This window comes from Pinus tabuliformis, chromosome 8, assembly GCF_031772625.1.
Source record: "Pinus tabuliformis cultivar Carrire ecotype Pingquan chromosome 8, CPIR1, whole genome shotgun sequence".
Lineage (NCBI taxonomy): Eukaryota > Viridiplantae > Streptophyta > Pinopsida > Pinales > Pinaceae > Pinus > Pinus tabuliformis.
Genome location: NC_142294.1, coordinates 156,155,784 through 156,183,667, shown reverse-complemented (window position 1 = coordinate 156,183,667; position 27,884 = coordinate 156,155,784). Strand labels below are relative to the sequence as shown.

At 38.1% G+C, this 27,884-nt stretch overlaps 1 protein-coding gene across 2 annotated transcripts in view; it reads left to right on the top strand.

Annotated features, from left to right (window-relative positions):
- Positions 1-1,026: 1,026 nt before the first annotated feature.
- LOC149234608 (dynamin) overlaps positions 1,027-27,884 on the top strand; it is an 82,421-nt gene continuing 55,563 nt past the window's right edge. The window contains exons 1-5 of one of the 2 annotated variants that reach the window (XM_089371879.1): positions 1,027-1,486; positions 2,500-2,588; positions 2,730-2,805; positions 17,138-17,187; positions 17,315-17,623. In XM_089371879.1, the coding sequence (XP_089228005.1) occupies positions 1,390-1,486; positions 2,500-2,588; positions 2,730-2,805; positions 17,138-17,187; positions 17,315-17,623 (621 nt within the window). In that variant the 5' untranslated portion in view covers positions 1,027-1,389. Of the gene's footprint in view, positions 1,619-2,499; positions 2,589-2,729; positions 2,806-17,137; positions 17,188-17,314; positions 17,624-27,884 lie in introns of both variants that reach the window. The other variant, XM_089371880.1, reaches the window with a different exon arrangement.

Below are 27,884 nucleotides of genomic sequence, written 5' to 3'. Positions count from 1 at the left end.
TTTGTGAAAAGGATCTCACCGAGAGAATGGGCAACTAGTTAGGGCAAAAGGAGTTGTCTTTAGTGCGACTTTTTGAAAGTTTTTTCGGTGTAATTTCTAATCCGACAGGAATTTCTTGAAATCACAAATTTGATGAGTGATTCCTGCACAATAGAAGTGCCCTAGAGGTTTTTCAGGGTGTTGAATCCATATATAGAGTAAAAAAAACCAGTTTAAATAGCACAAATCAAGATTTGAGCTCAAATTTTTCTCACGGATTCTGGCACGAGAAAGTCCAAAAAGTCACACTAAAGACAACTCCAGGGCAAAACCCTAGCCGTTGTGAGAGGTTGCATCATCTACTCCATTCTTCCTCCTTTGAACATGAACATGTTAGTTTGTTGGTTACCCAAAATCTATAAATTATTTGAAAATTTGCAAGTTAAACCACGTTAAAACTATGTTTGAAATTGATTTTTTGCAGCAAATATATGATTTTGTTTTTTTACAAAAAATATAACAATATCTATAAAAAATAAAATAATAGTTAGGTTTTAATTAACTAGTCTAAATATATTTTAACTCCAATCTACTAAATGCCTAGAAAATCCATATCTCTTTTCACTCTAAAAAATGTTTACATTAAAAATGAAAATATATTTACATCTAATTTCTTTGATGTGAAGGAAAAACCCTTTCAAAATTTTATAACTAAATTAAAAAAAAATAATCGATATTAAAACTTGATAAATTTGATTTAAAATTAAAAAAAAATCTAAAATGAAAGAAATTCCCTAGGAAAAAGATTTCTCCACACTCAGTAGTGTAACCAAATGCAGGTAAAATATAAAATCTTAAAAAAAAAAAATCTATATTAAAAATAAATAAATCTAAAATAAAAGATTCTCTATGTGAGCTTGGTAAATTTAAAGTTCAAATAAAAAAATTTGAACATCTACCCAGCTTGGTAAATTTAAAGGTAAAATGAAAAAGATTTGATGCCTCTAACCTATGTAAATCTGAGCTAAAATGAGGCCAGACTAATATCACCAAATTCAAATGAAAAAAAAAAACCAAATTGTAAAGTCAGTCTCTACGATTTCATGGTTAGGTTTCTCACCAACCACCTGATTCAACACAAACTCCTATACAACAGCGATCAGACATCCGTAACTCAGTCTGTTACCATATGTATCTTTTGGCACGACGGTATTCTATTCAGCTTCATTAGCACATTTCTGAGATCGAAATTACGTCCGAGTCTAAAGTGGAGTTGTTCAGACAGAGAGACCCCAAAATGTCCCTGAAGCTAGAAAAGCTAGAAAGTAGCAGTTAAAAGCCTAAGAAATTCGTTGCTTCAGAGCTCAACTTGGAATATCAAAAGCGAAGTCACCAATATTGGAGCAGGGAATGGAGAATCCATTTACTTTGAAAGTGGGGCAAGTAATGACGGGCTTTGGAATAGGGTGTGGGATTGGCATCGGTGTTGGCCGGCCTTTAAATTTAGGTGTGATTTTTCAATCTGCAAATCTATTTTGACTTGTGTATCTTTTCACTCCACAAATTGGAATTAGGACGCCTGTTGCACATTGTGCAAAGGGAGCAATGGCAGCCAACGCAAATGACAGGGTTGCAAATAGTAATTCTCTTTGTCGTTGATTTCTAGGGTTTCCGATCATCTGAGCTTGTTCTTAGAAGCTTAGATTACTTAAAATATGGGTTGTTGTTTCGTCTGTATTCTGTATATGCTTATATTTCTGATGCTATGTCCTAGGCTGCTCGTGCCACTCTAACAGTTTTTTAAAGAGGAAAACCCAAAACTTAGCGATTCAAATTTATTACTTAAAAGCAATACAGATATCACGAGAGCATTCTTTGAAGCATAATTGAAGCTTTTAAGAATTTTATTTGAGCTGGTGAAGCTCAGGAAGTCAATCCTGTGCATATTAGGCACCCATGTTTTCACCACGGCTGGCGAAATCTGCATGAGGCCTCTTACGGATTTTCGATTGTCGCAGTTCGCCTGCCCTTGATTACTACCATATTGGTCCCAGTGACCCGGGTCAGTCTTCAGATCACTGCCTCCTAAGGGGAAGTGAACGAGTTTTACCTGTCACTGTGGCGCAGGAGAGCCCTTTAATCTTCTGTTAAAGGTTTTGCACAGCTTCTACGTGCAATCAATTAATTTCACTCAATTTTAGGCACTTTTTACATAGGAACAGATAGGTCAGACGCCAGGTGCAGGTTCTAGGATTGAATCAGTTCCATGGACTGCCATCTGCTTCTTTTGGGTTCAATGTCGAAGAATAATCAAATCTGAGAAAAGTAAAAATAAATACCATGGCTTTGGGTTAAACTTATGTTCTTTTCAAATTGCCGTGGTTTATTTCGATCAATAATCTGTTCTCTGCTGTTCATATTGACCGGTTTTAGTGGTTTTGTGACATCAAAGAAGACTGCTGAGAGAATATTTTGCAAATAATAAATTGTTGTGAAATTGTAATGCGTTCATCGATTCAGGGGCGATACCAGTGATTGACCAGGTTATGAGTGCAACCAGAGGCGCAACTGTTGCTTTTTCTGGAGTCGGACACCATATGAACACCTTTGTAAGAGTTATCCCACATTGTATTTGTTGATAATTTAGCTCCTAGTTTGTCATTAGTTCCAAATTTAGTTTATCTTTGCAATCCATATTCCTGATCACTTTATGTGATGAGTATTTGTCTTCATTTCTGATTTTTTAACAGATCAGTAGGCTGGGCCTCAAGGGCATTGAAGCAGGCGTTGGATGTGGAGTAGGGTTTGGTCATGGTTTTGGGGCTGGTGAGTATAAATGTGTTCGATTCAAATAGAAGAGCAAACTATACGAAAACATTTTTTATTTTTATTTTTAATTTTCTACTACTACTATCATGTTATTGTTTGTGTTATGATTCAAATTACCCCAACAATACAATAAACACGGAGTACATTAAATATATAGATGGGAAGCATGACACCGAAGAATATAACGATAAGTTAGAAATCCGGAAGAACTCACAGAAACCCCGAAGATACCCATATATAATGATCATATACCAATGTGTGACATATGTAAAAATGGTTATAATAATCTCATGTATTTATTAATTCTCAGTCATTACTTGTGTAGGATTTTTATAGGTTGGCATTTTCTTTCCATCGGTCTTGATTATCTATCCATCCTTACAAAATCTTTATCTTTATTAATGACTTACTACATGGTATATACAAACATTTCCCAAAATAATATTTCATATGCTGTACTGCGAAGGAAGAGTGAAAGGAGCTCTAAATGAATAATTAATAAGTTTCAATAGTTGCCAAGGTTTTGCAAAGAGGGGTAGCAAGTTAAGTGGGCTTGATTATGGGGAGAAATTCCATGGTTAAATGCATTTGTGTTAGAGGAGTCTTGGGATGGGTGTGACCTTGTGCAGGTTTATTGGGTGCAAGTCCCAAAGGTGATGATTGGTGTTATTTTATTCACTAGTTTCAATCCCACTTCTTCACCTGTGCGAGCATCCTTAAGGCTGTAATGAATACAAGTTGTAGACTTTAGACTGTAGAGTCTAAATAGACTGTAGTACTCAATAGAGTGACAGAATGCAATTCATTTCACTAGTTTCAATCCCACTTCTTCACCACTGTGAGCATCATTATAAATTGTATTGACTATGAGTGGTAAACTTTAGTCTAGACAGCCTGTAGTACTTGGGCACTCATTTTGCATGTAACGTTTACATATCATTGATTTACTAATATTAAGATAACTTTCTTTTTGGTTTTATTTCCAAATTTGAAATTCATGAATCGCATTCTGAATTTTTGTCTTGTGTTTATATCGTGCACGCACACACATACACATGTATCTTTTTGTTGTATTTGAAATGGACATGTTTGTTCCCATAGCCATATCTATGCAACTTAGTGTGAGGAGTCAGGACAATGAGTAGTAACCCAAGCTGCAGTTCAAGTAGTCATTAAAGCTATCAAAACTGATTTGTGGGAATTTTTGACTTCGCAGATTATTGAGAAATATTCTATGCCCTAGTAATTATGACTTGAATCACAATATGTTGTCGATAAAAACCCTCGAGCTCATGCGACATTGAAGTTGATGTTATTCACTCATGCTGACAATGGAGCTTGTTGTTAATGTTGTTCGCATTGTTGTTGATGCAGATATTTGATGGGATCTTGTTCACTAAAGATGGGCAGTTGTAATGCCTTGTTCACTAAAGATGGATAGGTGTAATGTTAGAATTTTAATTGAATACTGAGCTGTACCCTTAGAACCATCTTCATAATTGTTTGACAAACTTGCCATCTTTTGCATCATTAGCTTCCATGAGTCCGTTTAAAGGCTTTGCTATTCTCATGTAAACATTGTATATGAAAAAAACTTGTGACGCTTTGTTCTTCGACTAGGGATTTTGGTTGGACATTGGATGTGTGACTAATTTGCAACTACTTTTGCGAAGAACTATTTTGTTGATAAACTCTCTTTACAGATGAATAGGATAAAATTTTAAATGGTGGTAAGATTTTGCAGGATGCTATGTTATTCGATACATCTAGGTCCCCTTGGATATCTCATACCTATATCTGGATGGATATGGGCCGGATATGACTCTTAGACAAAAATGATATTATCCATATACAAGTTCATATCAAATATGGTTGGGATATGTATAAGATGCAATTGATACGTATCCAGAGTAGTGTTTTAAGAAAACGGCCGAGCTAACTCGGAATTAGCTGATTCGATAACAAACCGACCGGCTCGATCGAGTCTATATTAAACCGACCGAACCAATCAAAGACGCCCAACAATGCTTTTTGGAGGGAAATTCGGACCCCAAACAAAATTAGTTTACGGTCTTAGGTTTTCTTGAAGCACATCTACCTCTCCAAAGCCTATAAAAGCTACCCAACCCCCTCACATTTCCTCACAACTATCTCATTGAGGAGGAGCCATGGGTTTCCTTGTTTGACTCTGATTCATACTCTGAGCCTGATGATGTTGGCTTCTCTAGCAGTAGCCAGTAGGACCGGTGACTAGTGATGTTTTACAGTTTTCTTTTGTTGTAGAGGCCATTTAGAGCCTCCTTGGTTATGTGTTTTTGTTTTGATCTCTATATCATGTGTGTATTGGATAGTGCACTCGGTGCTATTTTGATATAATGGATATATTCATGAGCCTACTTTGATCATATGTTGTTTCTTTCTATATTCTAATGCTTTGTTTTTGCAAACATGAATGAAAATCTTTAAAATTATGTTTTTTCAAAAAAAAAAAAATATTTAATGTATTTTTTACCACGACTGAGTCATTGAAATCAAACCGGCCGAGTCGATACTGAGTCAGAGTCAACCCTCGGCCGATTCCAAACCTGAGTCAGAGTTTTAAAACATTGATCTAGAGCCATATCCATCCGCACTTTCACCACTTCTCCCTCTTGAAAATGCAGAAAAAGAAAAGGAACAAAAACTAAATAAACCTTACTTTATAAAATCCTGTTGGATGACTCTTTTGAGCACATTTGTGGAATTTTTGAGCAAATGCGAGGTTAGTTTGTAGTTTCTGCAACAAAATAAATCTTGGTGTCTTGTGAAGGTTTTAATCAAGCATTTTTTGATCTTATTATTCATGTGGGTGCTGCAACAAAAGGGTTATGTGGTTTTGGAGTGCTTTCACAGAGTTTAGGAGTGTTTTTTGAGCTGTGGGAGTTGCAACAACAGTGCTGCACATTCGTTTCAACTGTGGGCTCATATTTTGCCAAATATACGTGGGCTTTGTTTTTTTGGATTTGCATGTGTTGTATTTTTGATGTTTTGACTGTTTTTTTTCTTGTTGTTTGGCATTCTTTTTTTGGTCTTGTAGGCTAGGTAGGTGGGAACACCTACAGGGGATTTGAACCGGTGACCTATCGCAAGGAGTGCCTTAAAAGTGCACCCATTCACCATCAATCCAAAGCCCCATGGGCTTGTTGTTTGACTTTTTTATTATAGGGTCTTTGAAGGCTTTTATTGGCTATTATGTCCAACATTATGTCAACACTTACAAAACAATAGACAAATTGTTGGCTTTGCTTCTTGTTTTGTCATTTTTTAATTGGACATTTTAAAAGGGCCTTTTGTGGGCTAATTTATTGGTGGAATGAGGTTTTTCTACTTTGTGACTCGTGAGTAGAGTTTGATATCCTTTTATGATGTATTCATTTTTTGATGTCTTTTTTTGTTGAGGACGTTAATTTTGGTCAATTGGCTAATGTTGGGAGTCAAGCCTATGGATTTTCTCTCTTTTTCCCGAATTTCTAGAACCAACGCAGGTGCATAGTGGAGCAACCTATAGGTGATCAACGCAGTCCACAGTGGAGCAACCTAGTTGTCAACGTTGTCCAATAGGAGGCCAGGGAGCATTGGTCCTTAAAATAACTGAAACAAGGTGTTTTCAGGCAGAAACTCAGGGATAAGAATGAGTCATGCTTAGGGATTTGTGCTAGGATGATGAGAAGGAGGTCAAAGGATGTTGATTGATCCAGTTGAAGGCTTATTGACCAGATGTGACAAAATGGCCTATAACAGTATGCGAAACCAGATATTCTGGGTTCGATCCCTAGTATGGTCGCTAATTTGTTATGCAAAATTTACAACTGCAGATAGAAGTATCTTCCCTAGGCCTGGTGCACTGACCTAGAACAACAGAAAGACAAAGACACTAATGTTTTCCTTAAAGTAAATAGATAACGAGATGAAGCCTACCTGGGATCCGTCTATGCTTCGCTTCTTCCTTGGCTTGAATGCTCCAATCCTAGCTCCAAATGCTATTATTAGAACCACACAGTCAGATAACACAAGCCAATGATCCACTGAATCTATGCAAGATCATCTAATCACATTATTCAATAGATCAACATGGTATTGAAATATATGAAACCATAACATCATATAGGAAAACAAAGAACTCTTTGCATTAATAGAAATGGAGTGAGTTATAACCAAAAATAGGTGTTGATCCTGTAAAAGAGCTCCTCCAAGTTGACTTGCCCTTTCCTTGTCACAAAGTGCACCTCTAATCACCCTAATGCATGGGAAGAGAGTTAGGGAAGGGATCTTTCTTGTTCTCGTGGGGTAAGGGTAAAAAGCAATTTGATCCATTTTTGAATGTACAATGATATATATGCAGCTGTTAGTGGTGCTTTCTTGGGAACTGGGGCTGGCTCATCCCTTCCAGGGCAAGAGCTTGTTAGAGAGCCAGCATCCATGCTAGTTTTAGAATATTTTTCACATCAACAACATAAGGGTAGAATCACTCTCCAAAAGCCAACCCCTTACTTATGGATGGCAGTAAATATATAGGTGGAAGTAGTTCATGAATTCTTATCCTTTTACCAATTAGGGATTGAGATCCACTCTTGATGGGAGGATGAGATCAAGGGATAAGGGATGAAAACTCCAAGGTAGGATAGGATAGGATTCAAGACTTTTATCTGAGGTAAATGGTTACAACAGATCCTGGAAGCTTCTGGAAGAAGAGGCTTCAGGATTCTCTCTCTTTTTCCCGAATTTCTAGAACCAACGCAGGTGCATAGTGGAGCAACTTGTAGGTGATCAACGCAGTCCACAGTGGAGCAACCTGGTTTGAACTTGAGGACCCTTCCTCTGTGCCTTCTACCAATGTCCATGACCCTTTCATTATGTTTGTCCCCCTCCGGAGTTTGGAAATCAACCTAAAAAGAAGAACATCAAGAGCTATGTCACACCTTACCTTAACTTTGTCTCTGCTAATGCCTCTCAACCAATCCAAGCTCAACCCACCTTAGATAGCCAATGGAAGAGGCAATACAAAGACGTCGTGTTTGAATACATTGCCAGATGGTGGTATGATGCAAATATCCCTTTCAATGCTGCCCACTCACCTTATTACCAAGCTATATGGGAGTATGCTATTTCTATATGAATGGGCTTCAAAGGCCTTAATATGCATGACTTGAGGGGATGTTTTTTGCAAAAAGAGGTTTTGTCTATAGATGCATGTTTTAAGGAGTTTAGAGAGTCATGGGCCAACATAGGTTGTACCATCATATTAGATTGATGCACTGATGGAACTAACTGTACAATCATAAATTTTCTTGTCTCTTGCCCTAAAGGAACCATGTTTTTGAAATCATTTGATGCATTTGATAGGGTGAAAGATGTAAACCTGTTATTTGAGCTTTTGGATGAGATGGTTAGGATAGTGGGGGAGCAAAATATTTTTCAGGTCATCACTGATAATGCCTCTAACTATGTTCTTGCTGGTAAGATGCTAGAGTCCAAATATAGGACCATATTTTGGACTCTCTGTGCTGCACATTGTTAGGATATTCCGACACATAGGAAATAGTTAAGTACAACTTGGTCTAGTGTAGAGTTAGGTATAGAGTTAGGTAAAGTGTGTTTCTTTACCGTTGTACATTTTGTAACTTACAATCCGACGGTCACGATATGTAGTGATCCGACGGTTCATTCTCTCCTCGGTATTACCGACACTTGATCCGTGGCTTGACACCCGATTGGTCCATGAATTCTATTTAAAGCGCATGGAGGGTCATTTGTAGGGTAATCCGTGCATGAGAGAAACATATGTAAATTTTCATTATTTTATTAATAAATTGCCTGAAGTGGCCGCGTTGGCTCAGGCCGTGGACTGTTTCCCTCTTTGAGGGTTTTAACCACGTCAAAATACGGGTGTATTGATCTGAGATCTGGTTGTGAGTGGTGTCCTTTTGGTGTTCTGTCTGAGGAACTTACCTTGTAAATTCCTACATGGTATCAGAGCTATTTGAGGGGCGCGTCCGTTGGTGATCCAAATCTGAAGCCGGTAGAACTGCATCCGACTGCCGTTTCCTAGATCTGCTGTTTCTGACTGCTTTCGGGCCGAGAGGACTGCTCTGTTGTGTTCGGAGCATCTGTTCCAGTGAGGAACCCCTTTCGTTTCACGCGAAAAGGTTTCCGGTAGCCCTAGCTGCGTCATTTTTAAGATCTGGAGGTATACAGTGTTTATTTGCAGTTTACTGTTATTTTCTCTCTGTTTATTTCGGTTTCGGTTTATTTAGCCTTTTTATTACCGGATCTATACCTTTCATTTCTGCGTATGCTCTTTGCCCTGCGACTCTGTGCGATCTGGGCAAATCAGAAATAGAAAGGAAGGATTTTTTCTCATGCGTATGCTCTTTTCCCTGCGCCTTAGGGTGATCTTGGAAAATCAGAAACATTGAGAAAAATATTTAGTTTCCGGCCAAAGCTAACTTTGAGCCGCAAGGTTCATTTTTGAAAATATTTAGTTTTTCGGCTAAAGCTAACTTCGAGCCATAAGGTTCGTTTTCTTTGCATGTCCGTGTTGGGTTTTGTGTTTTGTAGGGAAAAAGAGCTTTCTCAAGGCAAGCACGCAACCCAAAGCACCCCCCCTCTCTCTCTCTCTCTCTCAAATTTTTTGTATAGATCAATTGGTTCAAAGCTATTTTAAGAGAGTAGAGGTCTTGGGTTCAAGTCTCCATTTTGTGGGGGCGGACTTTTTCATTTCCGCACATTCCCGCACTTCGTCGGCAACTTCAACAACTTTTTTTCAAAAAGCCATAACTTCTTCATCCGGAAGCCGTTTTCAGAGCCGTTTTTTTTAAACCAGCCTAATTTTTCGAGATCTATCCATTGGAACACTTATTTTCAGCATCTTTAGCTTCAGTTTCCATTGAAATGGAAAGTCAATACCAAGTTACCCTTGACAGCACCAACTACTTCCAATGGTTGGCTTACATTGAGGATTTACTTAGAAGTAAAGGTCTCTTCAGAATAGCCTCAGGCCAAGAAAAGAAACCGAAGGATGAAGATAAGGCTGCTAAATGGGAAAATAGGCAAGATCAAGCACGTGGACTGATAGGGATGTCTATTTCTCCAGATCTTAGATTCCATATTGCAGAAATTGATTCTCCTGATGAAGCAATGAAACAAATCAATAAAGTTTTTGGCATTAAAAATGAAATTAGAGCCCATCAACTTGAAAATGAGTTGTTTACATTGGACCCTAATAATTTTTCTTGCATTGAAGATTTCTTGTCCAAGTTCAAGACCCTTAGATATCTTTTGGAAGGTGTTAAAGTTAAGAAAGAAGATAGTAATCTTATCTATTCCATTCTTACAAAGTTGGGACCAGCCTACTCTGTGTTTGTTTCCACCTTCCATTCTACAAGAGAAGCCTTCATTTCTCAAGGAACAGACTACAAGTCCCCTTCCTTTGACTCTTTTTGTGATTCTTTAATAAGAGAACAAGAAAAACTCTTACACCTTGGTCTTCTTAATCTTGGAAACTCTTCCAAGAAAGCGTTAGCCGCCCAGCAGCAACCAAATTCAAAGAATCCCAAGAAGTCATATCCTAAAAAGAATGGTCCTAAACCAAACAAGGGTCCTAAGCAATTTCAGCCCCAAAATGAAAAATCATTTCAACAAAATGATAAGACAAATAAAACCAAAGGGAAGAAGACTGATAGACATTGCAATTTTTGTAATCGAGATGGCCACTTAGAATCAAAATGCTTTAAGAAGATGGAAGCCTTGGAAGCAGCAATGAAGAAGCATAACATCCATTTGGGGCAATCTTCAACTTCAACTTCATCTTCAGGAATGGCACTTTCTGCATGTGGTTGTCAAGCATCTCGGTCTGGCTATGCATTAAATGTATCTTCTTCTTCTCATTCTCATGAGTGGCTCATTGATTCTGGAGCTTCTTATCACATGGCCAAAAACAAAGCCATGTTTTCTTCTTTAAATGATTGTAACACCAAAAATATATATGTTGGTGATGATAGATCTCTTAATGTTGTAGGGACTGGAACTGTTCATCTAGACAATGGTCAGTTTAATGATGTATTATGTGTTCCAACCTTATCCTGCAACCTTCTATCTGTATATCAGATAACTCATTCAGGTGAAGGTAAAATCGTTGAATTTTCACCTCATGATGTTGTAATCAAGGACTTAAGAGATCCTAAACAGATTTTGGCTACTGGCATTGCTGATGATTCCACAAGGTTGTATAAGTTTCACAACTTTGGGTCATCAAATCTTCCCTCGGTATTTGTTGCTCATAACGATGAAGTGAGCAAACTTTGGCATGAGCGATTTGGTCACTTAAACTATCGCTCCCTTCAGCATCTATGTAAAGAAAATATGGTGACAGGTCTTCCTATGGTATCTTGCAGAGATGGTGTTTGTTCCGGATGTGTACTCGGAAAACATCATCGGGACAGTTTTGAAAAACGTGCCTCTTGGCACGCCTCAGCCCCTTTACAGCTTGTGCATAGTGATTTATGTGGTCCACTTCCAGTTGTGTCATTCTCTGGCTGCAAGTATTTCTTAACTTTCATTGATGATTTCTCCAGACGCACTTGGGTATACTTCTTAAAACTCAAGAGTGAAGTATTTAACACCTTTTTGGCCTTCAAGGCCTTTGTTGAAAAACAATCTGGAGAATATGGCGGAGAATATGTTAAAAACACATTCATCAACTATTGCACTGAGAATGGAATTCAAATGCAACATACTGTTCCATATACTCCACAACAAAATGGTGTAGCTGAAAGGAAGAATCGCACCTTAAAGGAAATGGCTAATTGTATGCTACAATCTAAAGGACTTGGTCTTAGTTTTTGGGCAGAAGCGATTAACTGCGCAAATTACATAATAAATCGCACTCCTACTAAGGCTTTAAAGAATATCACTCCAGAAGAAGCATGGAGCTCAATCAAACCAGATGTAAGTCACTTTCGTGTTTTTGGAAGTGAAGCGTGGGCCCATATTCCAGATGAAAAGCATAAAGCTTTAGAACCTAAGAGTGAAAAATGTACTTTTGTTGGATATTCTGAAGATGTCAAAGGCTATAGACTTATTCCATTTAAGTCCAAAAATGTTATCATTAGAAGAGATGTAAAATTTGATGAAAATATATCGGCCTGCGAGCCTAGTCCGGCGGTTGTGCCACCTCTCCCTATCTCTTCTACTTTTGAAAACATTTCTTCTTCAGATGATGAAAGTGAGGATGACAATCCTCCCCCACCATCTCAGGATCCTCCTTCAGCTCCTGAGCTTCCAAAATGGGTTCGTGCTACTCGAGATGCAGTAGGTGATCTTGCCGGTGATCCTACAGATCAACGACGTACACGTTCTCAGTTCGAGAGAGCCTCTTCTTTATTGGCTCAAGCTCCAGTAAATTATGATCCTGACACCTTTGCAGAGGCTTCAGGCCATCCAGATTGGGAAGCAGCTATGAATGAAGAATATCATTCATTATTGGCAAATGATACATGGGATCTTGTTCCTCTACCAAAGGGACGAAAACTTGTCAGATGCAAATGGGTTTACAGAACCAAGTATGGACCAGATGGGAAAGTTGATAAACATAAAGCTCGTCTTGTTGCTAATGGTTTTTCACAGGTTGAAGGCATTGACTACACCGAAACCTTCTCCCCTGTTGCCAAAATGAACTCTATCCGCCTTGTTCTTTCCCTTGCTGCCTCTTTCAAATGGGAAGTCCATCAGATGGATGTTAAATCTGCCTTCTTGCATGGGGACTTGCATGAAGAAATCTATATGGAACAACCCACTGGCTTCATACAAACAGACTCCAGCCTTGTATGTCGACTTAAGAAATCCCTTTATGGTCTCAAGCAAGCTCCTCGGGCTTGGTATGCCAAAATGGATAGCTTTCTTTTAGAATCTGGCTTTTCTAGGTGTCATTCTGACAATACTGTCTACACCAAGAAAGTGGGCAACTCTCTTATCATCCTTGTTCTTTATGTTGATGATCTTATCCTTACTGGCAGTGATCCCAACCTTATAAACCATGTGAAGTCTAGCCTTAAAAGGAAATTTGAAATGACAGACTTAGGACACTTACACTATTTTCTCGGTCTTCAAGTCTTGCAATCCAAGGAGGGTATTTCCCTTTCCCAGTCCAAGTATGCTTGTGATATTCTACGTCATTTTCACATGGAAGACTGTAAGCCAGCCCCTTCTCCCTTTCAGTCTGGAGTCAAACTTTCAGTCACTTGTAATTCTCCTGAAGTTGATGCTACCTTATACCGTCAACTTGTAGGAAAACTTTTGTATCTAACCCATACTCGTCCTGACCTTTCCTTTGCTGTTGGCCTTGTTGCTCGGTTCATGCAAAACCCCCGTGAAAGTCATTGGAAAGCAGCTAAAAGAATACTTCGTTATGTTCGAGGTACAGTTCAGTTTGGGATTCATTACAGTGCCGAAGCAGCTCCTCTATTGGTTGGTTTCACTGATTCCGATTGGGCTGGTGACCCTGATGATCGGAAGTCTACTGCAGGTTATGTGTTCACTCTTGGTTCAGGACCTATTACATGGGCTTGTAAGAAACAAGCTGCCATTTCTCTTTCATCAGCAGAAGCAGAGTATCGTGGTGCCGTAGAAGCTAGTAAGGAAGCCTTGTGGCTTCGTCAGATCCTGTCAGAGTTTGGCTTTCAGCAGCAGCATCCGACTACACTTTGGTGTGATAATCAAAGTGCCATTCAGCTAAGCAAAGATCCAGTTCAACATCAGCGCAGCAAACACATTGAACTGCACATGCACTTCATCAGAAAGCTCATTCACGACCATGTTCTTGAAGTGCAATATTGTTCAACAGATGATCAAGTTGCAGACATCTTCACAAAGGCTCTCACAAAGGCGAAGTTCACTAAACTTCGATTTATGGTTGGAGTTCAGGAAGTTGTCACTAAGGGGGGATAGGCTCTAGTGCCTCCTTCCCTCTCCTATTGTGTCATATTTGTAAATCCTTCAATCCTATCCCAAGTTGTTCTTAAGGGGGGATGTTAGGATATTCCGACACATAGGAAATAGTTAAGTACAACTTGGTCTAGTGTAAAGTTAGGTATATACTATAGATAGGTAAAGTGTGTTTTTTTACCGTTGTACATTTTGTAACTTACAATCCGACGGTCACGATATGTAGTGATCCGACGGTTCATTCTCTCCTCGGTATTACCGACACTTGATCCGTGGCTTGACACCTGATTGGTCCATGAATTCTATTTAAAGCGCATGGAGGGTCATTTGTAGGGTAATCCGTGCATGAGAGAAACATATGTAAATTTTCATTCTTTTATTAATAAATTGCCTGAAGTGGCCGCGTTGGCTCAGGCCGTGGACTGTTTCCCTCTTTGAGGGTTTTAACCACGTCAAAACACTGGTGTATTGATCTGAGATCTGGTTGTGAGTGTTGTCCTTTTGGTGTTCTGTCTGAGGAACTTACCCTGTAAATTCCTACACACATTGCATAGGCCTCATGCTTGAGGACGTAGGCAAAGTGGATTAGATAAGAACACTATTGAGCATGCCAAGTGTATGACAATTTACATCTACAACCACTCATGGTTATTGAGCCTAATGAGGAAAAACACTGTGGGCAAGGAGCTTCTTAGGCCCGCCATTATGAGATTTGCAACTCACTTCTTTTCATTGCAATCTCTCCTTTCCCAAGCACAAAACTTCTAAGAAAATGTTTTCCAGTGATGAATGGAATTTATCTTGGTGGGCTCACAAACAAGATAGAAAAGACACCAAAAGGAAAGTTTTTTACAACAATTTTGGAAAAAAGTAGCAAAGATAGTGAAAATTGGCAAGCCTGTTGCTAAGGTATCGCGGTTGGTGGATGGGGAAAAATTGGTCATGGGTTACATATATGAGGCTATCGATCAAGCAAAGGAATAGATAAGGGCAACGTACAACAATACAGTAGATAAGTATGGGCCTATTTGGGAGATTATTGATAAGAAATAGGACAATCAGCTCCATCGCCATATACATGCAGCTCAGTATTTCATGAATCCGAGGTATCATTATGAAGCTCAGTTAAGAGAAGATCAATTTGGGAAGGTCAAACATGGGTTGTGCGAGTGCTTGGAGTGCATGGTCTTTGATGAGTCTAAGCAACTGGAAATACATTGATAGATCAATGCTTTCACTAGGGCCATAGGTACCTTTGGAAAAAACCTACCAAAGGTTGCAAGTGATGTGGATTAACTAGGAAAGCAATTCCAAAGTTTTTTTAAAGTTAATTTGTTTAAAATTCAAACTGCAAATACTTGAATTTTTAGCCAAATTCACAATCTTATTTGTTGAACAATTTTTTTTTTTTTTTTGCAGCACGTTGGTGGGTGTCATTTGGCAGCCAGTGTCTTCAATTGCAAATGTCTATTGTTAAGAGTCCTAAATCAAACTTCAAGTGCTTCTGGGTGTGAGCAGAATTAGTCTATTTTTGAGCGGATTCACACGGGGAAGAGAAACTGTTTGGAAAAAAACGGTTAAATGTTCTCATCTTCGTTTAGTACAACCTCCAACTAAGATGCCATTGATTGCATAATGAAAGATCTGGTACGGATCCCATTTTGTTGGATAATATTAATCCAACTTCAAAATGGGTAGAGTAGTCTTCACCCAAAAGAGCTTGATGTTGGTTTTGATATTGATGCAATGGAGTTGGGAGGGGGGTTTACCCCATTGCTCCCAATAGTCGAGCTAGGAGCTAAAGTAAGCAAAGCACCCAACATGGCACATGCAAGCACACGTTGTGCAGCTAGGGCAACTCGTGCTTTCGCTGCTACCACTACTACTGAGTTTGCAGATGTCCTTGAGGAGCCTGAAGACCGTAAGCCAGAAGATATATTTGTAGCTCCTGCTGATGATTCCATCTCTAGCAATGGTGATGAGTTTGATGAGTGATCGTGTTGATCAGTGATTTGTAGTAGGCCAGAAGCTTGTAGCATGGTTTTTGGAGTCTAGAGGCCATTTAGAGCCTCATTGATTATATATTTTGTTTTTGGTATTTATTGCTCTTGGTGCCGTTTTTCTATATTTACCCTTACATGGTATATAGAGGAACAAACTTCACATATTTTGTCTCTAATGGTTTGGAATATTAAAAAAATATTATATGTATTATTTTGAAAACTAAGTCATTGAATCTGAGTTGAACCCCAAGTTGATAGGTGGCCGAGTTGAAGTTTGAGTCTGAATTTTAAAACTATGGCTAGAAGCACCTAGCTGTTAACTTGTTGTGGGCGCACAAATGCAGTCTGGGGTGCATGCAATCAGGCTACATAGCTATTCACTGTAATCTTTTGTGTTTCCCACATCTTCCAATTGGTTTGTGAATAAAAAATTGTAAGGTTATTAAATTTAATCTTGATGGCAAAAGACATCTTATATTTCTTAATCGCCAATCCTGTTGATATGTTATTAACTTATTACTGTGCCATATTTCATAATCCATGCTTCTGTTCAAGATTCCCTATTGCAGTGCAGTAATCAGCAGATTTTGGGATATCACCTATATGGTAGCTGATTAGAGGATACAGAGAATGTGTTGCAGTTTTTGCATTTTTAATATGTTTGGGACTTTTCCTATTCAATGTTTTCTACTGTATCATCATTTCCAGATTTCTTCAGTGTAGCCTTGTTCCATTTTCCTTCCTAGCATGACCAGGGACATCTTATTTCTTAATCATAAATGTTTTTGAAATGCTATTACCATGTCATATTTCTCAATCTGTCCTTCTGTTCAAGATTCTCTAATGCAGTGCAGTAATCAGTAGATTATGGGATAGCACCTATATGGTAGCTGATTAGAGGATACAGAGTATGTGGTGTGGTTTTTGCATTCGTAAATATGTTTTGGGACTTGTCCTATTTAATGTTTCCTACTGTATGATCTTTTCAAGATTTCTTTTGTGTAGCATAATTCCATTTACCTTCATTATTATAGTGCTAGATTGAGAGATAATGCAGTGCATTTCATATGGTTATACGTGGAGTAAAAGTTACGCTTGAGTCCAGAGTCTTTGACATTTACACAGTTGATGTGTGTGTAATAGACAACTTTGGATGCCAATAATATGATGTTGGTATCTGAGTTGAAATGTCCCCCTTAAGGGTTGCAGCTATATTTAAATTGGAATTAATAGGTGTAGATGAAAGATTTCACTTAAATCAACTTGCTTGCTGGTTATTTGAACTTTATATTCCATTATTACGTCCTCAAATTCATGAAATCTAAATTTTGGTTTTTGGGTTTCAGGTCTGGCCATAAAACCTGGAGTCACTCATAATATACAAACTTGCCTTGGGGTATGCTTAGAAAGCTCTTGGTCATGTAATGCCATGATTTCATAGCTACATAGATTCACTTGCTTTTTTATAGCTGTGCTTGTATCCTGTTTCTGAGGTTTCACATGTGTTTGATGATTTGTGTTAGCAAGGAATGTTAAAGATTATGAAAAAGTGGAAGATTATGCCAGATTTATCAAGTACTGTAAATGTAGCTGTTCCAGATTCAGTACAAACTAGTATGCGAATAGCATCTGAAACTGCAGAAAAGGCATTCCAGGATCCAGTTGGGAAGAGCATGCAGTTAGTATCACAAACTACAGAAAAAGTATCCGTGAATCCATTGAAGGAAGCTGCAACTCAGGCCTTCACTGCTAGAAGCTCAGGAACACTTACTGGCAGTCCTCTACAGAGCATGGCTACACAGCTTACAAACAAGATGGGGTCAAATGAAGAAGTGAGTTTGTTTCGTGAATTGTTGGTTTGCACACTTTTAAAGATAGAAATAGAAAATCCTCTTTTGTTTAAGTGAATTTGAATAATATGGATGTAAATTCTATGAAGAATTGTCAAATGTCATGCAGGGATACAATAGTGGCTGTTCTTGGTTTCAAACAGAAACCTCACCTTTATATTACCAATGACTTCTAAGTGCAGCATAGAACAAATATCGTAGTTAGTATATTGTTAACTCTAGTTAAAGCTGTTTACCACTGAAGTCTTTAGGTGACTTTTCCATCTTGCTATCTGGCACTATCATGCTTAGGATTCCATTCTCCTGTTTACTAGGATTTTAGCTGATTGCATATTAGATAATTGTCACAATTGTCTTAACAAGGCTTTGTTGGAATGACAGTCAAAACAGAAGCTTTGTTTTGTGTGATTTGTCTTATTTCCCAGTAGATATGTTGCGATGGCAACGTGCAAGGCTTTTTCTTGCAAGGATGGCAATTAAGTTTAGTTGCTTTTTTTGACAATAGCCATTCTTTTCTTCCTAATATACTCGCAAGAATCCTTTGACTTCACTAGTCCATATTGTTAAATCTAGTTAAAGCTGTTAAAGCTGTTTACCACTGAAGTCTTTAGGTGACTTTTCCATCTTGCTATCTGGCACTATCATGCTTAGGATTCCATTCTCCAGTTTACTAGGATTTTAACTGATTTCATATTAGATATTTGTCACAATTGTCTTAACAGGCTTTGTTGGAATGAGAGTCAAAACAGAAGTTTTGTTTTCTGTAATTTGTCTTATTTCCCAGTAGATATGTTGCGATGGAAACATGCAAGGCTTTTTCTTGCAAGGATGGCAATTAAGTTTAGTTGCTTTTTTTGACAATAGCCATTCTTTTCTTCCTAATATACTCACAAGGATCCTTTGACTTCATTAGTCCATAAAATTGCAGTTAGTCAATGCTCAGAAGATATTCATGTATTTAGGAGTGTTGCAGGTGCTTGCAGATCATTTGGCAAGTCCAAGCTGAAACAAGTTCTAACCATGGAAAAATTGGTGATTTTTTCTGAACTCTGAGATCTGTTGAGTTTTATGAAAAATTTGTGTCTGGTGTTTCTGTTTCCCTATTTTTTGAAAAGTCAGCCATCAGGTGTGCTAAGCTCACTTTAAAATTAAACTGTGCGTCTCTTTTTTCCCTTTTCACTTGTTTGGCTGTCAAGAGGGGAGAACTTTGATTCAGCGTGCTTCTAGAGGGAAAAAGTGGTTCTTGATTTATATTTTTAATGTAGTTGAAAAAAATTTATGCATTTTTTTTATTCTTCCTGTTAATCTCCTATTTTGCCAAGCTTTTTTTCAGGCAATGATTTTGGACCCTGGCCAAGTCATGGACATGCCTGAGTTCAACATTGAAATTTAATCCAAGCCAAATTACTATATCAGTGAACAAAATCATGTAGTTTCTATGTTTTCCTAATCAATTATTATCTATTAGGATCTTAAGTGTTGAATTTAGCGAGAAAAATGATTCCTTGATTTGTTCCTTAATTCAAGGAGTCAAAGTCGAGTTCCTTTTTGTGCATGGTCAAGTTCCTAAAATTTAGGAGTTTCCCTAAAAATTAGGAGTGCATGAGGCAGTTAACTGATGTGTTGAAATTGAAAGTCAAGTTCTTGATTTTCTAGTGTGAGTTAGTTTGGAAACTGAAAGAACAAGTGGAGTTAGCCTCCTAAATTTTAGGAGGAACTAGTTAACAAGTTGTGTTAACTGCTATTAACTAGAAAAACACCAGTTCGACTTTCCAAACATAGAACGCACTAATTTTAACCATTCGAATTGCCTTCAAAAGGAAGAATGAAGGCACAAGTTTAATCTTTGTTTTGGTGAGCACGAGTTGATGAGACCAAGCAATAGGAAGCACAAGTTTGTGCGTGGAGATTTGCAATTGCTCATAAAATTTTAATCAAAATCACAAGACACAAACCTACTCTACTACTATGCGGAATTCAATTCGCAATTTAGAACATCAATCACAAACACATAATGAGAAATAACACACATGCACATAGTATTTTTCCAGGGGAAAGCAATCTGCTAAAAACCCCTATGCTTGCTTGCATTAATATTATGAATAGATATATATTAAAATTGCTTTGCTCAACTGAGCACAACTTGCAAGTGAATAACTTATTTCTTTGTTCTTTGAGAAGCTCTGATCCATACTTAGTCAATTTCTGCCTCTGTTTGAGCCCCTATTTCCTTGCACAATTCTTGAGGAAATTAGGCCCCTATTATTTAGGAGATTCCTCAAATTGATTGCACAATTCCCAAGGTTGATCATTTGACTGCATGCAACACTTGTACACTCAATATTAGTCTACAACTGATGTTACACTGCCTTGGAATCTCCACCACCGCTGGGGAACTTGAATTCTCTGCATGCACTAGCTATTTTGGGCTTGATTGATCAATTCACTGGATGATCACTGAGTTGGACTAAAGTCTCATTGCACAATTGGCCTTCCACTAGTTCCTCCAACAGTTGGAACTAGTTTAACTGAAAACAACTTGAAATAACTGACCTTGATTACTACAAATTAGCAATCACACATGCTTAATTGAACTCCAAGCCCTCTAACTTGAATTTACTAAGTAAATTGGGCGACAAAAGCTATGTACACAAGTTAACTGCATCCAAGTTGTATGTTGATGTGAAAATTCGAATTTTCTCAATTTAATCAAGGCAAAATCAAATTGAGAATTTCTTGTTGCATTTTTCAACACTCCCTCTTAGCAAGAAAAGGATTATCAACCACCCCTATCCTGCACTTGTGGAACTCGAACTTCCCTCTTGACAAAGCCTTTGTCAAAATGTTAACATCTTGTTCCTTTGTCGAAATGTATTGTAGCAACATTATTCGCCTCTGCACACAATCCTATAAATGGTGATACTGGATATCTATATGCTTGGATCGATCGTGAAAAATAGGATTCTCAGAGAGCTTGATGCAACTATGATTATCATAGTAGATCACAGTTGGATCCATCATTTGACCAAACAGTCCTACAAGTATCTTTCTTATCGAGGTTGCCTCACTTGTTGCTTGACTTGCAGCCATCTAAGTCACATGACACGAGGACACGAGACACGGAGGACACGTAAATACGAGGTATTCAATACGAAACGCAGCGACCTGGAAACAGGACACGGGGGACACGTTTTATATATATTTAATAAAATATATATATATATATATATATATACCGAAATATAGTTTTTTATCCATATTAAATTGCAGGTTGCAGCTTATCTAATCAAATTAAAATATAATTACTTCTCAAAGTTCATAGTTCACTTTAAAAAATAAATAGAATCAAAATTTACAACTTACAAGCACATAAGAAACTAAGTAGTAAGTACTTACTACTAATTATAAATTTAGAACTTAGATATTAAAACCATAAAATGCAGATTTTCCATTAAGTCATCAAAATCAAAATGTATCACTGTTCAGTGTTTAAGGCTAAAACTTATTCTGACATTAGAAAGGGAACAAAGATTAACACATTTACAGGTCTTCAGTGATTCCCTCCTAATTATAATATGGATGAGGAAGGAGTATGTACTATGTAACAAGAAACTTCACTTTGCAAACTCTCTTTGATAAGACACGGGCATTAGAAGCAACTTTTTCATATATCACATTCAAGCACGTCTACAGGGAGTGAAATTAGGAAGCTGATGGTGGACTATCAAAGGATGGACTAAACCTCGCCAGAGGAGAACGGATTATAATGGACAAACAAGATCATCATATCTCTGTTTACTCCTGTGCAACTTTTTTAAAGCCTTTTTATATTTTCATACTGCGGAACTTAATGTAATATTCTGACTTTTAGATGTATAAGGACACTGTCGTTTTTGCTTTTGAGGGCCAGCGGCCTATGCTCGGACCAGATACTTATCTCTGATAATATCCTTTTCTGTCAATGTCATTGGATGATATACTCCTGATCAGCATGAAGGAACATTACCATGTAAAAATGTAGAATCTAAAACCATGTTTTTTTTTCAATACGTATTCAAAACATCGAAATACGTTAGGGCAACGTATTCTATGTACAAAATACGCGTATTCAAAATTTATGACACGAATGGAAAACGTCGAATACATATTCGATTTTTATGACACGTTAAAAATCGTATTGGACACGTATTTGGGCCGTTTTCGTGTCCAATACGTAAAATACGGGACACGGGACCCTAAGGGACGTGTCCTGTGACTTAGGCAGCCATGTATTATGATTCTGTCGCGCTGAGTGCCACAAATCTTTGCTTCCTGTTGTACCAGGAAACAACTGCGGACCTAACACTGAAAATTCCACCTGATGTACTCTTTCGGTTGGATGGACTCCCTGCCCAATTTGCATCTGTGAAGCCACACAACTTCACTCCCTCTGTCTGTTTGTACCATAGTCCAAACTGGGTAGTGCCTTTGAGGTACTGTAAAACATGCTTAACTGCCTTCCAAAATAATTTGGTTGGCCTAACCATAGCTTGGCTTAGTTGGTTGACTGCATAGCACATATCTGGTCATGTGTTCACAAGATACATCAGTGAACCCACTAGCTGTCGATAAAGGGTAGCTTTCACTTCCTCACCTGAAGTGGCATCCTCCTTCCTCCAGTTGGTCGCTAGAGGTGTCTCCATGGGTTTATAAATCTCCATACGAAATCTCTGTAGTATCTCATTTGCATACTTGCGTTGAGACACAAGTAGCTCCCCATCGCCTTGCCATACTTCCAACCCGAGGAAGTAGTGCATGAGACCCATGTCCATTTCAAATTCCATTGCAAGGTTTGATCAACTGTTCATCACCAATCAAAATCAAATCATCAACAGATAAGACAATAATAAACAATTTACCTTCTACCAAGATGTGATAGAGATTTGCATTCGCTTCACTTTTGGTTAAGCCCAACCAGTGAGATAATTGTCGATCCTGGTGTACCAAGCATAGGGTGCTTGTCTGAGACCATACAACGCTCGCTTGAGTCTGCACATATGAGACTCTCGATCAAATGTTTCAAAACCTTCTGTTTGCTCGATGTACACCTCTTCCTCAATAACCCCATTGAGAAATGTTGTTTTTACATCCATCTTCTGGATCTTCCACCCCATATGCGCAACCAGTGCAAGAATTGATCTAATGGATGAGTACACACGGTAGTTGTGAGGAGTTTTTGTGTAACCCACAAATACCCCAAACTTTGCTGTCAGCTCAAGCTTCTTCCTAGAATCTTTGGAGACATGGCAGTAAACAGAGGCTCCAAAAATCCTGAAGTGCGACACATCCGACTTTCTCCCCGAGAAGGCCTCTTCCGGTGTAATCATACCAAGAATCTGATGAGGACTCTGGTTCCACAAGTAGACTGCTATGTTGCATGTTTTAGCCCACAAATGCAAAGGTAGGCTTTGATCATGTAACATAGCTCTCACAGCTCCCACAATGATACCATTCTTTCTCTCAGCCACCCCATTCTGCTGTGGGTTGTGGGGTGCTATTAGCTCTCTTCGAATGCCTTCTTTTGCACATATATTTTTGAATTCATTCGAAACATACTCACCTCCATTATTGCTCTTGAGAGCCTTCACCTTCTTGCCGGTTTCTTTCTCAGCCAGTGCCTTGAATTCTATGAACTTGGAGAATGTCTCATCTTTTTTCCACATGAAGATCTAGCACTTCCTTGAGAAGCCATCAATAAAAATGAAAAAATATCTGTGTCTAGCAATGGAGGCTATCGAGAAAGGTCCACAGAGATCAGAGTGGATCCCTTCCAAGACTGCATGTGCTTTGCTGTCCTGATCATGGAATGTGGAGTTTGTGTACTTCCCCAAGGTACATCCTTTGCATACATCTTGCTGCTCTTGTGCTACTTTAGGGAGGCCAATGGTTATTTGCTGCATACTCTTCAAGGTGCCATGATGCAAATGGCCAATTCTTCTGTGCCAAAGTTCATTGACATCGCGACTCTGCACTTTCTCCGCCTTAGTGCTTAATGCGACACAATCCTCCACATCTAGCGTATACAGGCTCTTTACACGAACTCTGATCTGCTTCAACTGTCTCGTGGCTATGTGTCTCAGGAATGCTTTCCCTTTGCTGAAGATCACATCCTAACGACGATGTTCCAAAACTGCATCATAGATGAGATTCTTCTTTAGGCCTAGAATGAACATGACATCCTTGAGTCTGAGAGGGGAGCCTGACTCCCTCTGAAAGGTGACTGTACCAATCTTGGTCACATTGTACCTTTCGTCGTCCCCTAGCTCAATATCCATATAGAGATCTTTCTCCTCCAGGTCACTGAAAAAGTCTCTACACCCTGTCATGTGGAACGATGCACCTGAGTCCAAGTACCACACGCTCCCCATCACTGTGTTGGCCATGCATGCGATAAGGGTGAAGTCAAGCTCGAACTGTGAAGCCAAAGCTTCACCTGTTTCTCCTCTTGAGGTCTTCTTGCTTGACTTTTTGTGTGGACACTTTGTGGCATAGTGCTCGAATTCATGACAATTGAAGCATTTAATTTTGGACAAATCTTTCTTCTTGCCCCCTTGGCTAGATTTTGGTTTGGTTTGAGATTTCTTCCCTTTTCCCTTCTTTCCCTTTCCAACCAATGCAAAGTTTTCTTCATCCTCACCCTTGGATGAAGTCCCATCTTTGGTATTCTGCCTTATTTCCTCTTGTACCAAATCAAACCATAAGCGTTCCCAATTCAGTAATTTCTCCCTCCTGTTCACTGAATCTTGGTAGCTATGCTAGCTCTTGGGAAGGCCTAGAAGGGCTAGGCTTACCAAGTCATCATCTGAAACCTACGTTACCGGATCCGCAGGGGTCAAGCGGTGAAACCTCGGATCCCCGAATCCGAAACGGGTACGGATACGGATACGGTGGGATCCGTACGATCAGTTAACGAAATGTATGTCGCAGTTCAAGTGGCTTTGGATCCTCAGTTAACAGCTGATCCAACTCAGCTAATTGAAATTTTATTATAGTTTAACTTCTAGTTTCACTCTAGTTTAACTGCAAGGAATTTTTATAAAAAGGCGAGCGTAAAATCGGTGGGAAAGCAGGCATCTGTGCCGCGTGTGAGAGCAGGTATTTGTGCGGCTTCTCTGCGGCGTCGTGGGTCAAGCTGTGCGGTGTTATCTGTGCAGCGTGTGGGTCGAAAAGAATCGAAGGAGCGTTGGCGTCGTGTGTCTCCACTGTCCAGTTCTCCGCGCGTCGGGCAAAGCAACCACTGTGTCTCCACTGTCCAGTTCTCCGCGCGTCGGGCAGAGCAATAGTTGTTGGTGTCTTGGGTCGGCCCGCATAGTTGCAGGCGGTAAGTTTTATTTGGTTAAAAATCATAGTATTTTTTTTTATGCGTTGCCACTCATGGACCATAGGTTATGTATTTGTTTTATGCGTTATTTTTTTATGCGTTATGGGATGCGTTATGGGCCATAGCCATAGGTTATATAATAAAATTGGGCCGTAAGTTATATATAATAAAATTGGGCCGTAAGTTATAAATAAAATTAAAAGCCGTAAAGTGTAAAAGTTGAAAATAAAAATTAAAAAAATATTTTATGTTTATAATTTTATTTTAATAATTATATCAATTATTTGATATGTGTATAAATAATTATATCAATTATTTGGGCCGTAAGTTATAAATAAAATTAAAAGCCGTAAAGTGTAAAAGTTGAAAATAAAAATTAAAAAAATATTTTATGTTTATAATTTTATTTTAATAATTATATCAATTATTTGATATATCATGTGTATTGTTTTTTATTAATATTTATTAATTTATTAGTTTTTAAATTATGTATATATATAATTATTTATTTATTTAAATTTTAAATTATTTATTATAAAATAATAATTTAGAATTTTATATTTTTTTGTAATTTTATTTTAATAATTATACCAATTATTTAATATGTGTATTTTTTTTTATTAATATTTATTAATTTATTAGTTTTTAAATTATGTATATATATAATTATTTATTTATTTAAATTTTAAATTATTTATTATAAAATAATAATTTAGAATTTTATATTTTTTTTTGTAATTTTATTTTACTAATTATATCAATTATTTAATATGTGTATTTTTTTTAATTAATATTTAAATTATGTATATTTTTTTTTTTGTAATTTTATATTCTATATTAGGAATAGCAATTTAGAATTTAGAATTTTGTTTTGAGAATGACAATTTTATTAATTTTATTTGGTTATCAACGCAGGTGTGATAAACATGGAACCATTACAACATGAATCTAGTGAAGGAATAAATGTCAATAAAGATCCAAGATCTCCTTTATGGCAGTATGTGGAAATTCTTGGCAAAAACTCTGGTGGTGGTTCGTACAAATGGAGATGTAGTGAATGCAATAGCATTCGAAATGGCTCATACACTAGGGTGAAGGCCCATCTCACTGGGCAAACTAACACAGGTGTGTTAGTATGCAATGGTCCAAATGGTCCAAATGGCCAACTTGGGACATGTTTGAGTTCTGTAAAAGTTAAGTTTTATGCATCTTTGCAAAACGCTGCTGATAGGAAATTCAGCAAGGGAAAACTCCCTGTGCAAGCCTCTACAACCAAGTCTTCATTGCCATCTACACCAGCTCTCACAAGTAATAAAAGGTATACTCTAGGACCTCTTGAAGCAGCGTTCAATAACTAGGGTAAAGAAGTTGCAGATGAGCATGTTGCTCGTTGCATCTATGCAAATGGACTAGCATTCAATTTGGTGCGCTCTCCTTATTGGCAACAAATGATTAAAGCAGTTAATGAAGCACCAAAAGGATACAAGAGCCCCGGGTATGAAAAGGTACGCACCACTTTGTTGACATCAGAAAGAAAATTTGTGGATAGACAATTACAATCAATCCGTGATACATGGGCAGAAACATGGGTGTCCATCGTTTCTGATGGATGGAGAGACCAAAGAAATCGCCCTTTAATTAATGTTATTGCAATTTGTCCCCAAGGAGCAATGTTTTTTAAGGCCATTGATTGCAGTGGAGTGGAAAAAGATGCAACGTTCATCTCGACAATTCTTATTGATGCAATAGAAAGTGTGGGGTCACAAAATATTGTCCAAGTTATCACAGACAATGCAAAGGTTTGTAGAGCAGCAGGCTTGATTGTGGAGGGTCAATACAATCACATATTTTGGACTTCATGTGCAGTGCATTCATTGAACTTTATGCTAGCCAAGATTGGTGAAATTGAGTGGATCAATGAAATATATGTAGCATCAAAGGAGATCCAAATGTTTATCACCAATCACTCAATGTCCCAAGCCATATATCGGAGTTTTGCAAAGTTGGAGCTACTAAAGGTACTCCAATTTTAATCAATGTTATGCATTATGAGTTCTGAATTTTAATGTTCAATTTATTTTATGTCTGATTTAAGATTTTACTTTTCAATATGTTTATGTAGGTTGCCGAAACTCGTTTTGCTTCCCACACTTTAGTCATAAAGAGGCTTTTGGAGGTCAGACAAGCATTACAGGAAATGGTCATTGACCCTCTTTGGGAATCATGGAGGACTTCAACTTCTGATAGAGGACAAAGAATAAAGTATATCATTCTTGATGATGCATGGTGGGACAAGGTCCAATACCTTTTGCAGTTCACAGATGTTAGGATATTCCGACACATAGGATATAGTTAAGTTCAACTTGGTCTAGTATAGAGTTAGGTTAGAGTTAGGTAAAGTGTGTTTCTTTACCGTTGTACATTTTGTAACTTACAATCTGACGGTCACGATATGTAGTGATCCGACGGTTCACTCTCACCTCGGTATTACCGACACTTGATCCGTGGCTTGACACCCGATTGGTCCATGAGTTCTATTTAAAGCGCATGGAGGGTCATTGTTCGGGTAATCCGTGCATGAGAGAAGCTTATGTAAATTTTCATTCTTTGATTAATAAATTGTCTGTACCCACGTTGGGACAGGCCGTGGACTGTTTCCCTCCTTGCACTCTGAGGGTTTTAACCACGTCAAAAATACTGGTGTATTGATTTGAGATCTGGTTGTGAGCGGTGTCCTCTTGGTATTCTTTCTGAGGAACTTACCCTGTAAATTCCTACATGGTATCAGAGCTATTTGAGGGCCGCGTCCGTTGGTGATCCAAATCTGAAGCCGGTAGAACTGCATGCGGCTGTCGTTTCCTAGATCTGCTGTTTCTGACTGCT